General features: G+C 38.6%; 2 protein-coding genes across 3 annotated transcripts; one reads left to right on the top strand and one right to left on the bottom strand.

Annotated features, from left to right (window-relative positions):
* The first annotated feature begins 9,036 nt into the window (after positions 1–9,036).
* LOC142530873 (uncharacterized) lies at positions 9,037–12,285 on the top strand. 2 transcript variants are annotated; one of them, XM_075636758.1, is made up of 5 exons: positions 9,037–9,613; positions 10,995–11,031; positions 11,138–11,374; positions 11,476–11,523; positions 11,622–12,285. In XM_075636758.1, exons 1-5 carry the CDS (start codon positions 9,363–9,365, stop codon positions 12,099–12,101), a joined length of 1,053 nt encoding a protein of 350 aa, XP_075492873.1. In that variant the 5' UTR covers positions 9,037–9,362; the 3' UTR covers positions 12,102–12,285. The 2 variants fall into 2 exon arrangements, with proteins under 2 accessions (XP_075492873.1, XP_075492872.1); XM_075636757.1 differs by having other exon boundaries at positions 9,042–9,664.
* A 219-nt stretch (positions 12,286–12,504) lies between these two features.
* LOC142530966 (glycerol-3-phosphate dehydrogenase [NAD(+)]-like) lies at positions 12,505–14,905 on the bottom strand. The gene is made up of 10 exons (XM_075636918.1): positions 14,559–14,905; positions 14,375–14,451; positions 14,223–14,295; positions 13,921–14,138; positions 13,732–13,839; positions 13,579–13,642; positions 13,448–13,485; positions 13,230–13,350; positions 13,022–13,125; positions 12,505–12,855 (listed from the first exon to the last, which is right to left on the bottom strand). The coding sequence occupies exons 1-10, from the start codon at positions 14,866–14,868 to the stop codon at positions 12,673–12,675; spliced, it is 1,296 nt and encodes a 431-aa protein (XP_075493033.1). The 5' UTR covers positions 14,869–14,905; the 3' UTR covers positions 12,505–12,672.
* Positions 14,906–15,431: the final 526 nt, after the last annotated feature.

Below are 15,431 nucleotides of genomic sequence, written 5' to 3'. Positions count from 1 at the left end.
GGAGCAATTACTCGATCATTGTACTTCCTTTGTTTAGTCTCTATTCTGCCATCAACATTAGAAATTTCATATTTTTAGGAAATGGACGGGAGACCTGTGAGAAACAACCGTAACATTCGTTACAATAACCGCAATGATGAAGATGCACAACAACCACCACAACCACCACCAGCAGTTGGCCTCAGCGAGGTGGACTTGATGGCTATAGCCACGATTGTGGCAATCACGCTACAAGAGTTTGTCAACCCTAATGCTAATCAGCCACCGCCACCACCTCCAGCTCAAAATGGGACTAAGCAACACTTTGAGTCTCTACGAAGAGCAAGAGTCCCAAAATTCGATGGAAGCTCCGATCCTGAGGTCGGACAAAATTGGATGAAAGAGGTGGAGAATCATCTTCGACTACTTGAGGTTCCACAAGGGATCAAGATAGATGTGATTACACCTTTTCTTGTGGATAAAGCAGCCAAATGGTTGGAAGGAGTCTCACCAGCTATGGTAAGGGCGGGACCTATCACTTGGGAAAGGTTCCGAGAGGCATTTCTGAAGCAGTACTTCCCAACAGCAGTTCGAGTGCAGAAGCTGTCAGAATTTGAAAGCTTGGTTCAAGAACCAAACATGACAGTAGTGGAGTATTCATCCAAGTTCCACTAATTGGGAACTTACTCCCCACCATTATGGGAGACGAGGCCTTGAAGATACATCGCTTCAAGAAAGGGTTGAACAGTCGCATTCAACCTGCCCTTACTGTTATCGAACCTGATAGTTTTGATGAATTGATGGGAGCCGCCATCAGAGTTGAGAATGACATCAAGAGGCGTGAAGGTGAGAACAAACTCAAACGTCCTCAGTCAAGCCAGTACCAATCGGGCCAACAATTCAAGAAGCCTAGGTTTTCAAGCAACCAATTTACCAGTGCTCCATCCAAAGGAACCACTTCTTCTCAATCAAGCAAAGAGGGAGTCAAGTGCCAAACTTGTGGATTCACACACACTGGTGAATGTCGTAGGAATTCTGGAGCTTGTTTCCGTTGTGGAAAAATGGACCATCGCATTGCTCAATGTCCTCTTCCAGATCCAAGGAATGGACCAGCAGGAGGAAGAACTCCAAACAAGCCTTAGGAGAACAAGCCAAATGTTCGAGTTTATGCTATCACTCAAGAAGAGGCAGACAACTCAAATGATGTCGTAGCTGGTACCATTCTAATCAATAATATACCTGCTTATATGTTATTTGATTGTGGTGCTATGCATTCATTCATGTCTAAGAGATTTGCCAAGAAGTTAGGAACTAAGCCTGATAACTTAGAAGAACCATATAGAGTAGCAACTCCTGTAAATCGAATTTTAGAAACTCGCACTCTATATCTGGATATTAGTGTTCTCATAGAAGATCATAATTTCAAGGCAAACCTGATTCAACTAAACATGGTGGAATTCGATGTAATTCTTGGAATGTATTGGTTAGCCAAGAATCATGCTTTGGTAGACTGTCATGGAAAGACGGTAACCATCCAAGCTCCACACCAAGAGGAACTTTTATTTCATGGTAAGACAAAAGAACGAAAGACTCTTCTTTCTGCTTCTCGAACTTGGAAAGCCATGAAAAGTGGAGAAGAAGTTTACCTAGCTATGTTAAGTGAGGTAAAGAAAGAAACCACACTTACACTAGAAGATATTTCGGTAGTACAAGAATTTCCGGATGTCTTTCCTGAAGAACTCCCGGGCGAACTTCCCGACCGCGAAGTGAAATTTGAGATTAATTTAGTGCCCAATGCTACACCAATCTCAAAAGCACCGCACCGAATGGCTCCAGCAGAGTTGAAAGAACTCAAAGAGCAGCTTCAAGAGTTGTTGGATAAGAAGCAGATCCGACCAAGCGCATCTCCGTGGAGAGCTCCTGTCCTATTTGTTAAAAACAAGGATGGAAGCATGAGATTGTGTATTGACTACAGAGAACTGAATAAGATCACAATCAAGAATAAATACCCACTTCCAAGGATAAATGACTTGTTTGACCAACTCAAGGGAGCTACAGTATTTTCCAAGCTCGACTTAAGGTCAGGCTACCACCAACTCAAGGTCAAGACAGACGATATTCCGAAGACAGCCTTCTGAACAAGGTATGGACAATATGAGTTCATGGTGATGCCGTTCGGGTTAACAAACGCTCCGGCAGTATTCATGGATCTCATGAACAGGGTGTTCAAACCATTTCTTGACAAGTTTGTTGTGGTATTCATCGAAGATATTCTCGTATACTCGTCAAGTGAGGAAGACCACAAAGAACATCATCGCCTCACCCTCCAGAAGCTGAGAGAAAAGGAACTGTACGCCAAGTTCAAGAAATGCGAATTCTGGCTAGAGAGCGTCACATTCTTGGGACACATAATATCAGTAGCAGGAGTATCTGTGGATCCTAAGAAAGTAGAGGCAATCTCATATTGGCCTAGACCAAAGAATGTGACAGAAATTCGAAACTTCTTGGGACTAGCAGGCTATTATCGAAAATTTGTTGAAGGATTCTCTTCAATAGCCATACCCCTCACCAAGCTCACAGAGAAAAACTCTAAGTTTCAATGGAGTGAAGAATGTGAGCAAAGCTTTGACACTTTGAAGAAGAAGCTTACATCCACACCAGTGCTGGTATTACCTATGGAAGGTAAGGACTATACCATCTATAGTGATGCATCTAAAGAAGGTTTAGGATGTGTACTCATGCAAGAGGGGAGGGTGATAGCATACGCGTCAAGACAGTCGAAGCCGTATGAACATAATTACCCAACGCATGATCTCGAACTAACTGCAATGGTGTTCGCACTAAAAATTTGGAGACATTATCTTTATGGAGTCAAGTGTGAGATTTTCACCTGATCACCAAAGTCTCAAATATTTGTTCACTCAAAAAGAATTAAATATGAGATAAAGGCGGTGGATTGAACTCATGAAGGATTACGACTTGACGATAAGCTACCATCCAGGCAAAGCCAACAAGGTAGCATATGCTTTAAGTCGAAAGAATACAAGTAAGGTAATCATGGCATCACTTTCAGCACAACCTTATCTTCGAGAGATAATCAAGATAAGTCAAGATAGAGATTCTACTTTGGTGAAACTGAAAGAGCAAGCCAAAGAAGGAAAATCACCAGATTTCGAAACGGATAACAAAGAAATCTTGTGGATGAAAGGATGATTGTGCATCCCAGACATCGATAACCTTCGACAAGAAGTAATGTCTCTGGCACATAAATTAAGATTCTCAGTCCATCCTGGCAGTAGAAAGATGTACAAAGATTTGAAGAAAAATTTTTGGTGGAGTGGAATGAAGAAAGACGTGGCAATGTTTGTTTCCAAGTGTCATGTGTGCCAGCAAGTCAAGGCAGAGCACCAAAGACCTGAAGGACTTCTGCAACCTCAAGAAATTCCAGAATGGAAATTGGAACATATCTCCATGGACTTTGTTGTCGGGTTACCAAAGTCTAGACAAAGTCATGACGGCATCTGGGTAATCGTAGATAGACTCACAAAATCTGTGCATTTCTTACCTGTCCGCATGAACTATAATTTGGACAAGCTAGCCACATTATACATGAATGAGATCGTACGATTGTATGGAGTTCCAGCTAGCATACTATCAGACAGAGATCCTAGGTTTATCTCTCGATTTTTGAAGAGCTTTCAACAAGCTATGGGGACAAAAGTTACTCTTAGTACAGCATATCACCCTCAAACTGATGGCCAAACTGAGAGGACAATTCAAACTCTAGAAGATATACTGAGAGCATGTGCTGTAGACTTCAGTGATAATTGGAATGAACATCTACCCTTAATCGAGTTCGCATACAATAATAGTTACCACAGTAGTATTGGAATGGCACCATACGAAGCTCTGTATGGACGAAAATGTCGATCACCAATATATTGAGATGAAGTATGGGAAAAAGCCATCGTTAGACCCGAACTGATCCAAGAAACAGTGGATAAAGTTGCTATGATCAAAGAGCGACTAAAAGCTGCACAAGATCGATAGAAAAGCTGGGCTGACATGAAAAGAAGCCCCGTGGAATTTGAAGTTGGAGAGAAGGCATATGTGAAAGTGTCACCCATGAAGGGTGTAATCCGATTCAATAAGACTGGAAAACTGAATCTCAGATACGTTGGACCATTTGAAATTCTTGAGAAAGTGGGAACACTTGCTTATAGATTAGCACTACCACCCGACATGTCAAGAATTCACAATGTATTCCACGTTTCGCAGCTAAGAAAATATATTTCCGGTCCTAGTCATATTCTTGAAACTGGACCACTGTTGGTTGAGAACAATTTAAATGAAGAACTGAATAACGAATAAATTCCGATTCGGATCGTGGATAACAAGGACCAAGTACTGAGGTGACGAACTATTCCATATGTCAAAGTACAATGGTCAAACCACACCGAAAGAGAAGCTACTTGGGAATTTGAAGAAAAGATGCGAGCACAATACCCTTATCTCTTTGAGGATCATGCATAGCCAAGTTTCGAGGACGAAACTTTTCATAAGAATGGAGGGATGTGAGAACATGGATTTCCAGCAGCAGCTAGCATTTTTTAGCAGCTAGCAATATTCAGTTGCAAAGGAAAATTTCAGCAGAAGCTAACAATTCCAGCAACAGCTAATATTTCAGAAGATGATATTTTACAACAGACAGAATCCAGCAGCAGAAGAATTCAGTAGCGAGATTTCAATAGATAGCTACTGATTCTACTTATGACTTGTAACTGAAACATTTAACATGGATTAAAGGCTGTTAATGGCACATCATGGCAGATTATGGTCATTAATAGGGAGTCTAACAGTCAGAATTTGGCTTATAAATATCACCCTTAGATCTCTGAACTATTTTCGAGCTGTAAAATCTAGTAGCGAGGCAAGCAGATTTCCAGACTTCAACCAAAACACTTTTTAGCAAATTACAGTAAGTGGACTTATGTATAAATATCTTGAAATCAGTTTGTTTCCGTTTTAAAGCACAATTTCTGAATGTTTAATTTTTTATATATGATTTTGAAGCACTGAAACTCCCTAGTGAACTAATGGTAGGAATATATATTCTGAACATTTCTGAATTCTGATTCTGATTCTGACCTCATCCCCTTAGAGGAGAGAACATATAGCGGACTGATATCAGTTTAGCCATGAAATTCACTAACGTGCTCAATGCTTACTAATTCTGATTTCTATTCTGAATTCTGATTTCTCTTCTGAAAATAAGAGTTTTCTATATATTATTGTATTACTGTTTCTGTTGAAAACGATTTCGAAAACTGGGAGTTATTCCCGCCCCTACTTACTGAGTGACAACCATATCACTCACCCACCAAACCCATCTCAGATAAGAACGAGGAGGAAAAGTTAGAAGAAGAAGAGCAGATTCAATTATGAGGCTGGTGAAGAAGATCGTTGTTTATCAGTTCTAGTTTATGTTTATTCTGCTGCATCTGTTAAGATACTGTTATATTTGGTTTTACATTTTCGCTGTAAAACATTTGGCATTGAGTTTGTATCAGACATTGAAATATTCAGTATTTATGAATAAAAAGACTGGTTTCTGAATTCTGTACTTCTGAGGCTTGTTGTTTTCGAATGTAAATTTGAGAGCAACGCCGGTGTCAACCAACCCCCATCCCGAGGCGTGACATCTGCAGTCACTTTTTATTGCAAATTAGCGATGGGCTATGCTTGCAATCCATCTGGTCTTATAATGAAATGGTATTTTTAACTGGATGATAATGTAATACATTTTCCGGGCTGAGTAGCCAAAAAGAGCATTCAATTTTTTCACATATAACACAGGAGGCACGTTTGCCTGAAGTGGCTGAATATAAATGTTACCTGCACTGTGCATATTTATCAAGGGTAACAGAACCACATGCACTATCCAGAATCCACATCTCTACATTGGTGTATGCATGCGTTCGACCGAGACCCATCCGTTAACGACCCCGATATGTCAAAACCTAAAAGCTAACTTATCTCGACCCATGCACGAAGTTTGACTCGTTCTCGATCACAATTATGTTCATAATATATCTTACATCTTTTAGTTTAAATCAGATAAAGTTGTTCAAGTTAAATTTCAAATAACAAAATAAACACAACAATCAAATGAACTAGCAAGTAAATCTTGGCAAATATTGGACGAGTCAATGTCTGAATAATTAACTTAAAAAACAAAAGAATTTTGTAAAAAAATTAAATTATATAGTTTAATATATTGTTATAGAAGAATAATAGTTCGTATTATTTCTTTATATACGTTTATCAAACGATGATATAACTCAATATGTTTGCTAAATGAATTTGGTCCTATGATAGTTATTTATACGATTTTTGTTTTAGATTGCAATGAAAGCGAAATCGCGCTCGCGACTCTGGAAGACAGTGACGTCACCTGTGGATCCAATCCTGAATCATCCGAAGCCCTAATTGGCGAAATCTAGCCCCCCTCCATTTCACCGAACGACGGATCGATCCGGTAAAAGTTTTCACTTCAAACATGGCTGCGTCAGGTTTGCAAAGATTATCCAGAAATCAATCGAATCCAAGCGGTAGAATTATCAATTATTTTCACAAAGCGCAAATTCCATTACCAACGCCGTTGCTGTTGACTCAAGTCCCCCAAATCACCAAACCCATCAATCAATTCCCCTTCTTCGACCGTAATCGGGCGGAAGATATAGAAGGAACTCGGTTTAGTAATTCAAGTTTCTACCCTGGCTTTGCTTTTGAATTTCTTCTCAATCCTGGTTCTACAACCATCCCATTTCGATCGGAGCTCGATAATGTCGCTGCTGATGATGAAGATTCTCGTACCATTAGGGCTGATAGCGTGAAGAAGAAGAGGAAGAAGAAGATGAACAAGCACAAGTTGAGGAAGCTGAGAAAGCGTTTGAGGAGGAAAACGTAGTTTTGGTTATTATAATGCATTAGGTTTACTCAACTGGTGAGTTACTGCAGCTTTTGTGGATTCTATTTCCTGGGAAAATGAATTGTATTTCTCCTATTTTTTTCTTCAAATTATTACATGATTGGCGAAGAACATCAACAATCATTTACATTTTGTCACGAAGAAGGTAATTACTGGTGCTGGGCTGCTGGTTGAATGTGCGGGTGGCTGTTTAATAATATTTGATTTGAGTATTCTTCGTTCTTTGAATTTTTCACAAAATACTTATTGGTCAAGTGATGATTGAATCGTTTCAGACGGCGTTTTAGCATATGTTCCTGAGTTTCAAATCTAACCAGCTGGTTTGTATTTGGTCGTGGATGATCAATTTGGTCATATTCAATTGTTTAGATGCACTTTTTGGTTCATCCATCGGTTAAAGCTGGCGGGGTTACCAAGAATTCATTCTTCTTTAACTATCTGTGGAAGAATTCATTATCAGAATAATGTGTGCTTCATATAGTCTTTATGGTTTATTTAATCCAAATTTTCAAATATAGATGTCTCGAGCGTATCCCAGTTCCATTTGTTTTATGGAGGGTGAAATAATTCAAGAACAGGATGATGTGATGATTGTGCAATTCTTTCTGGTATTTTCCTTAAAACTTATGCCTGATACAACCTAGTTGGCTGATGGGGGCTCCAAAGAAATATGCCCAGTTGAAAATATGTGTGGACAAGTAAGATAAATGGGCTGTATCACAATTTTTTAATGGCTTCTTTTAAATGGTATGTGCTTTGCTTTAACTGCGCATTATTACTGTCTTTTACAATTGTTTTCCAGCCTGTTGTATCATATTCCTGGAATGTATCATTTGCCTAAATAAACTTAATGATGAAAGCAAAATATGGAGCTGATGGTAAAGCTTTATCACGTCTCAATTGTTTCCTTTGGTTTTATTTAATTTTATTTTCTTTTTTAGCTCTCTTTTTTGTATGAAAGTATGAACCTTACCTATTTTGCCAGACCAGCTTGAACATGCCTGGTTTGATAAATTATGAAGCTTTGGTTGGCAAATTTTGGAAACTGAAATGTCTATTCAAGAGGTGATATGCTCTATAATTGCGTTGAGAAGAACCATTCGATCTTTCGCTTAGACATGATGCTGATCCATCAGAGGATCATGACACCGTTGTGAATAAGAAACAGAGAAAAGGATTTATTTTCATTTTGACCCACTTATTTGATACAGATAACTTCTCAGAACAATAAAACAAAGGGAACCAACCATTTAAAATAACAAATAAAGTAAGAAACTTTGTTGACATTTGTTTGTTATATAATGGAGGTATGACTTTTAGTGAGAGCTGGCTAGATCCCTTGATACCTACTCTTTCACCAAATTATTCCTAATCGATCCAATTAGCACGAGCCATCATCATAACGGACACGGACACCGGAAAATTGGGTCCTTTCCTTTGCACATGCCTCTTGCCTGCTTTGGTTTACTTTTACTTTGTATGGAATAATGTTGTTGAAGCTTAGCATCTGAACATGCCTTTTCTCAATCATACATGCTAAAGATGATGAGAAAGGAAAATCTAATGGTGGGACACACGATTCCCCCTCCTCCCTTTCTTTATTCGCCCAAGCGATTTGAATTTGACCACAAAATCTAAGCTTACAAGAGGATTACGTTTTACCGAGAATGATGCACGATATAAGATTGACTTGGAGACTGAACGAAATCGAATTCAACTCAATAACATCTCATGTAAATAAATCCACTTCTAAAGATATTCATTCTCAAACCTAGGAAACCGGCACAGCGCAATTCCTCCACTCTAACTTAGGGGAATATCTCGTAAATGGATTCACCCAAATTTCAATTTCAAACCAGTCTTTTTATTTTATTTAAATTAAATACCATGAAAATATTACCTAATTCAAAAGTTGATTGCTTTTATTCCGGAAATAACCCTGGAATTATGTAATTTTGGTCAAATGAAAATATTATGGAATAAATATTTGAAAAGTGGGGCACAGCGGCAACCAAACCCACAAAGAAAATAAGAACAGGGAGAAAGAAGGAAACCGGGGAAGTTTTGCGCGCGCCCACTCGCGTCCTTTTCGATTCTCGTATGGACAATAATACAAACATGTTCCAGGCGTCAACGCCAGGAAAGTTTTTCCCTCTCTCCACATGGGCATACTTTCCCCTTTCGGCTTCCCCACTTCCATTATTGTTTGATTTCTCCATCTACACTTTTCCTACCTTCACTCCCTTTCACTTTACTTCTATTGCAACGGTATTCTGAGACACCCTCTTCATCTCGCTGTCTGCGGTAGCTGTTACGTGTCAGCTGGAGCTCATCAAACAGAAAGAAACCCAAGTCTGGGACGGAGGGTTTCTGTGAAGTGGGATAATCGATCATGGGTGGGATGACGTCTTCAATGGCAGCAAAATTCGCTTTCTTTCCTCCCAATCCGCCGTCTTACAAGGTGGTGAACGATGAAGGGACGGGTCTGCTGCTGTTGAGCCCGTTTCCACACCGGGAAAACGTGGAGATAATGAGGCTGCCTACGCGGCGCGGTACGGAGATTGTGGCCGTTTACGTGAGGTATCCGATGGCTAGTTCTACGCTTCTCTACTCCCATGGCAATGCCGCTGATCTGGGGCAGATGTATGAACTTTTTATTGAGCTCAGTATTCACTTGCGTGTCAATTTGATCGGGTAATTTTGAGATTCTCTAATTTTGTTGCTGCTATGCTTTTCCTTTGGGCTTGCGATTGCTATCATGGTTGTGAAGCTTTGGATTTTGTTCGTTCATGTTATTTTTCTATGTTTATGAAGTGGTATCAGCTATATTTCGAATTGGCATTTGGATTTATCGTAGTTTGGTCACTGTGGTAGTAAGAAAAGTATCTGTGACGGTAGATCATTTTTTCGTGGGGTTTCTGATTATGTCATGTTAGAATCGACTGCATTTGATTTGCGATTGCGAACTATAGAATAAGCTCTCCAAAATTTCTCGGAGCTGAATGACGTTTTTGATCGAAGGTTGAATTTTACTGCCGATATCAACTGTGATGAGGCAGGCTGATTAAAGATTGGATGGTAAAATATAGATATGATGCACTTAATCGAGAAATGCACTAATTAACATAGATATGATAAAAATCAAATGATTGTCTGCAGCACATGCAATTTGTTGAAGAGCTATTTGCTTGCAATTTTGAATATCTGTTAAATGAAGAGAGAGACGGAGGAAGAAGGTGTTGTGTCAATTTTTATTAGTTGGTGATTGGTGAAAGTAACCTCTAAACATGTGCAACACAGTTTCCCTGTTCAATTTTAGTTGATGGAGGTTGGCGACCTTATTGGTGTTATTTAATATACAATTGCTGCATCTATTTGAAAGCTGGAAGAGGGTTGGAGACATTAATTGGCTTGATAGTTAATTGATCTTTGAATTTTGTTGATTAACTACTCAGCTTCATTGGTTTTTAGCGAAGTTGTATGAAACTGAATTGGTATTAAAATGAGTCAATTTTCAGTTAGGCGGGCCTAGTTTGATTGGGAAATCTAAATATTGTGTTTCTGGAAAATGATCTGTATGTCTAGCTGATGGAAAGACCATAATTGGTTGTGCGTTTAATTATTACGGTGCAATTGCTTGAAAGCTCAAGTGGTCCACTATTTGATGACATTTCATCCATAGATTTGACTATAGTTCCATTTTCATAGTTAGTTGTCGTCTTTGATGATATTAAAGATTCTGGCAACCAAATCGACCTCAGTTTGCATTTTTATTGGATTGCCATGACGAGCCTGCTCGAAAGCAAATCCTTGAAACATTATCATTTATCACATGCTTCAAGTATTTTCTTCATCATGTTGCGAGTGTGAAATATTGTGGCTGCTTGTTAACATTCGTTACATTTGAGAGACATACTCCTGAACCGTCCCCATCCTTTATGTTTTCATAAATAAGATTTCATGAAAAAGCTGTTTTTTAAGCTGAAAACAGATTATATTTGTGATGCTTCTTTAATTTGTTCAGGTATGATTACTCTGGATATGGCCAGTCATCTGGGAAGGTGTGTTTTACGTCATTCAACTTTTTTTCAGTTTTGGGATCATACGATGTAGTTTACTTGCCGAACCTCTAGAATAAAATCTACAGTGTGGTTATCATGTTTGTAGCCCAGTGAGCAGAATACTTATGGAGATATTGACGCGGTGTTTAAGTGTCTTGAGGAGAGCTATGGAACTAAACAGGAAGATGTTATTCTATATGGTCAATCTGTTGGAAGCGGACCAACTTTGGAACTTGCAGCTCGGTTGCCTAGGTTAAGAGCTGTTGTGCTGCATAGTCCTATACTCTCAGGAGTGAGAGTCATGTATCCTGTTAAGCGCACTTACTGGTTTGACATCTACAAGGTACAGTCTCTCTCTTTGTATTCAGTCTTTAATAATCTCTTGGATGAAAAATTTGTGTGTTAATATCTCTACTCAATATTTGTTGCTTTGTCATATTGCAGAACATTGATAAAATCCCTCTCGTTAATTGTCCTGTTCTTGTTATTCATGTAAGTGCTACATTTTCATCAATCGCAACTTTTAATTTAACACCAGAGGCATTATTAGCTTGCTAGTTCACATGATTTAACCAATATTGCGTGTGCAGGGAACCGCGGATGAAGTAGTTGATTTTTCACATGGTAAGCAGCTCTGGGAACTGTGTAAGGAGAAATACGAACCCTTATGGATTAAAGGAGGAAATCACTGTGATTTAGAACTCTACCCAGAGTACATCAGACATTTGAAGAAGTTTGTGGCAACGGTGGAGAGGTCAACTTCACACAGAATCAGTACTAGAAAAAGCACAGACCAGTTTGAGCCATCTAGAAAGAGTACAGATTTATTTGATGTTCCAAGAAAGAGCACTGACAGGAGAGAAAAGCCCAGACACAGTACAGAAAAACCCGAGAGATTGAAAACTCATTCAAACAATGGTGACAAGCTCGATAAATTAAGGGCATTTGAAAAGTTGGAAAGGTCGCGGAGAAGCGTTGACTGCATTGAGAAGGGACGGAAAAGTCTTGAACATCAAGTGGAAAGAGCTCGGAAGAGTGTAGACACGTTGGATAGAATACGTGCTGGGTAAATTTTTCTCGACTTTTTTAAAATTTATGCATTGAATATGGTAATGAAGGGGTATAGAAAAATGTGTTTTGGGGTGATCTATCTTGTCTTGTTGATTCCCTGGTTTATGATCTGTTATTTGTGGGTATATCGTGTAATAACTGGACTTCATTACAAATATCCTATTATAATAGTTTTCTTTTTAACCCACTGGAATTTTGCGTAGTGAACTCTTGGATATATACCCCCTATAGTTCGAATATCAAGGCCTAAAAATGGATAGAAAGTATCTGCTAAACTGTGTCCTAGGATTTTGTTGGAACGTATTAGAAAATCTAGCTGCAGACTCGAGATGTTGCAATTGGAAAGTAGTCGAGATGGTGCAATGGAAAGAATGAAATCTACGTTATCTAAAAGATTTACTCTGTAAAATCGACTATAGATTTGGATCCATAACTTGGAGTATATTTCAATATTGTTCTCTGCCATGTGCTACAACGAAGCTAAAGTTTGCAAGTGTGATACTAGTTAAAGAGCAAAATTTAGTACTATAAATTCGAGTATGTGGTGTAAAATTTGTTAATGCAAAAAGATCAGAAAAATTGAGCAGAGGCTCCAACAATGGAAAAATTGGGTTTGTGCTCACAGAACTCGACTATGGCTGATGGTGGGAGTTGGCCAATGCAAATCTTGTGCACAGTCGAGAACAGAGGGAAAAGCTCTAACCATCCCCGATGATTCAAAACTTCATAAACCTCTTTTGCAGTTGATACACCCTGCATAAATTGAATAGGATAACATAAGATAGGCAAGCAGAAAAGAACCATTATAAGAAGTTTTAGCTTTGATATAACGATCCCTCGGGAAAAATTATATCATTCATCGTATCCAAACACCACCTTAATGTATTTTAACACATTTTATTTGTTAGCCGGGTGTTACCTGTAATTTCTGGCCCTGTAACATCTCTGCTTCAAGCTCATCGAAGGATCTCTTCCCATCATTCCTAGCAAAAGCCTCTGCACATTTCCTGTTTCTTCCTCCCACTGCCAATTAAAACACGCAAGACTATTGAATTCTTTGTCTTCGCACAACTCCAAAAGGTGAAACTAGAACTTCATCAAAAAGAAGTCCACAAGAGCAAACTTACAGCATGTTGTGATTAAATCTGCAACGCCGCAGCTTTCGAAGAATGTACTATCTTTAACAGAAGGGAAAAGCAACTTCGAAAATGCCTTCATTTCTCTCAAACCAATTCTCATTATTGCAGCCTAGTAAATCATCATAGTAGAAATTTTTTAAAGTGATGTATAATATCATAGGAACTAACCAAGAAATTAAGCACAGAAAATTAACGGTTCTTTCCACCTTCGTATTATTTCCCATCTCCAACCCATCCACGAAACCTATTTCACGAATTCAATAACAATCGACCCTCCATCAGTTACAACGCCATAAAACAACTAAAAATCAAGAAAGTTTGAAGTAGCAGAATATACCTGCAGCAATAGCCACAACATTTTTCAGTGTTCCACATAGTTCAACTCCTTCCACGTCTTGGACCTACTTTTATTTCGATATAAGATCGCGTATGGCTACATGATAACTCAATATACAATCGAATCAAACAATTCTGGAGTAATATCACTAACCGCTGAGACCATGAAGTACGAGGTGTTGAACAGTTGCACCCATTTCTCTGCACTCTCTTTATCCTTTCTATATCCCACTGTCGCCTCACTAAATTTCTCCACCGCAATCTGCACACACAACGATCTCTGTTGTCAAAAAAGAAAAAAAAATAGCTGTGCTAAGCATAAGAGACTGGCTGGCCAAATGACCTCATTGGCAATATTTGCTCCCATAAGAACACAGCAATTAATTCCAAGTTGTTCGGAGATGAGTGCAGAAATCATGCATGGACCTTCCTTCTTCACCTCCATTCCTTTGATCAGAGAGATTGCTTCAGCGTCGTCCCTTATCTTTCCTATTAGCTTTTTACATATCCCCTCCATGAATTGGTGGGGTGTCACAAATACTAACATGTTGGCATTCCTCACTGACCAATTTCAAAATAAACACAGGGATTCATTCACGTTTTCTTTTTAGAACTTATGACACTAACCAATCAAGATTTGCGTACCGGCATTTTCAATATCAGGATCTGCAACAACATTTTTGCCAAGCTTTATGCCTGGAAGATATTTAACATTCTCCTGTAAAAGAAGGAACAATATGACTAAATTTCTCATAAAATCAAATGTAGTAAAGGTCAAAGAACAAGCAATACATTACATTGGTTCGATTAATAACTTCAGAGAGCTTTTCACCTGTTGGCAGTACTTCCTCAAACACCCACATCCTCACTTCCTCTGCATACACCCCCCCAGAATCAATTCACAAAAACTTGAAAACAAATCGACGACTAATTTTATTCCATTTATAGATGGAAAAAAAAAAGAAGAAAAGAAAGGGAAACCGTGAAATGAATTAAGCTTGAGGGTGTTGGACGCAATGAGCTTGGCGGCGACACTCCCCCAATTTCCACTTCCAACAACCGTGACCATGGAAAGCACCGGCGGCGTTTGACTCCCAGCTCCGGCGGCATAGTGATCACTCTCCCCGTCGAGAAGTGGCTTCTGGGTTTCGAGAAACGGAGCCATATACACAAATCTAGAAGAAGGGGAGATGGAATAGGATCGAAGAGAGAAATGGGAATGCGAAGAAATGCCGCAGCGGAGGGGAATGAAGAAGAGGGAAAAGTGGAGAGGTGAAGAATTAAATGGCATTCGGTGGGCAGAGAAGACAGTAAAGCACACGTATCGTTAGAATCAATGCAAGGCGATATTGAACTTGGCGATCTATTCTATTTCACATTAATTAATTAAATTAATTTAATTTTCAATCTCTCTTTTCATCCAACGTGGAATTTTCATTCTTATTATTTTTGTTTTAAAATTGACAATTTCGGTTTTAGAACTAACTGAACCGATTTGAATTGAAAGTTATTTGTTAGGATTGAAATAAAATAGGATAGGTCTCTTGTGAGATGGTCTCACGAATCTTTATCTGTGAGACGTGTCAAGCATATCGATGTTCAGAATAAAAAGTTATATTATTAGTATAAAAAATAATAATTTTTCATGGATGATCCAAATAAGAAATCCGTCTCACAAAATACGATCCATAAGACTGTCTTACATAAGTTTTTCTCAATAAAATAATTATATAGTTTGTTTTATTAATAATTAAATTTGAGACTGAAATTGTTCTATATAAATTAACTATTTTATAAAAAGGAAAAAAGATGCTAAATAATAGGGGAGTCCATATTGGCGACTTGTGGCCATAA

The sequence above is a fragment of the Primulina tabacum genome, chromosome 17 (genome assembly GCF_025594145.1).
Source record: "Primulina tabacum isolate GXHZ01 chromosome 17, ASM2559414v2, whole genome shotgun sequence".
NCBI lineage: Eukaryota > Viridiplantae > Streptophyta > Magnoliopsida > Lamiales > Gesneriaceae > Primulina > Primulina tabacum.
The sequence above is the reverse complement of the archived record's forward strand: the minus strand, read 5'-3'. Positions and strand labels throughout refer to the sequence as shown.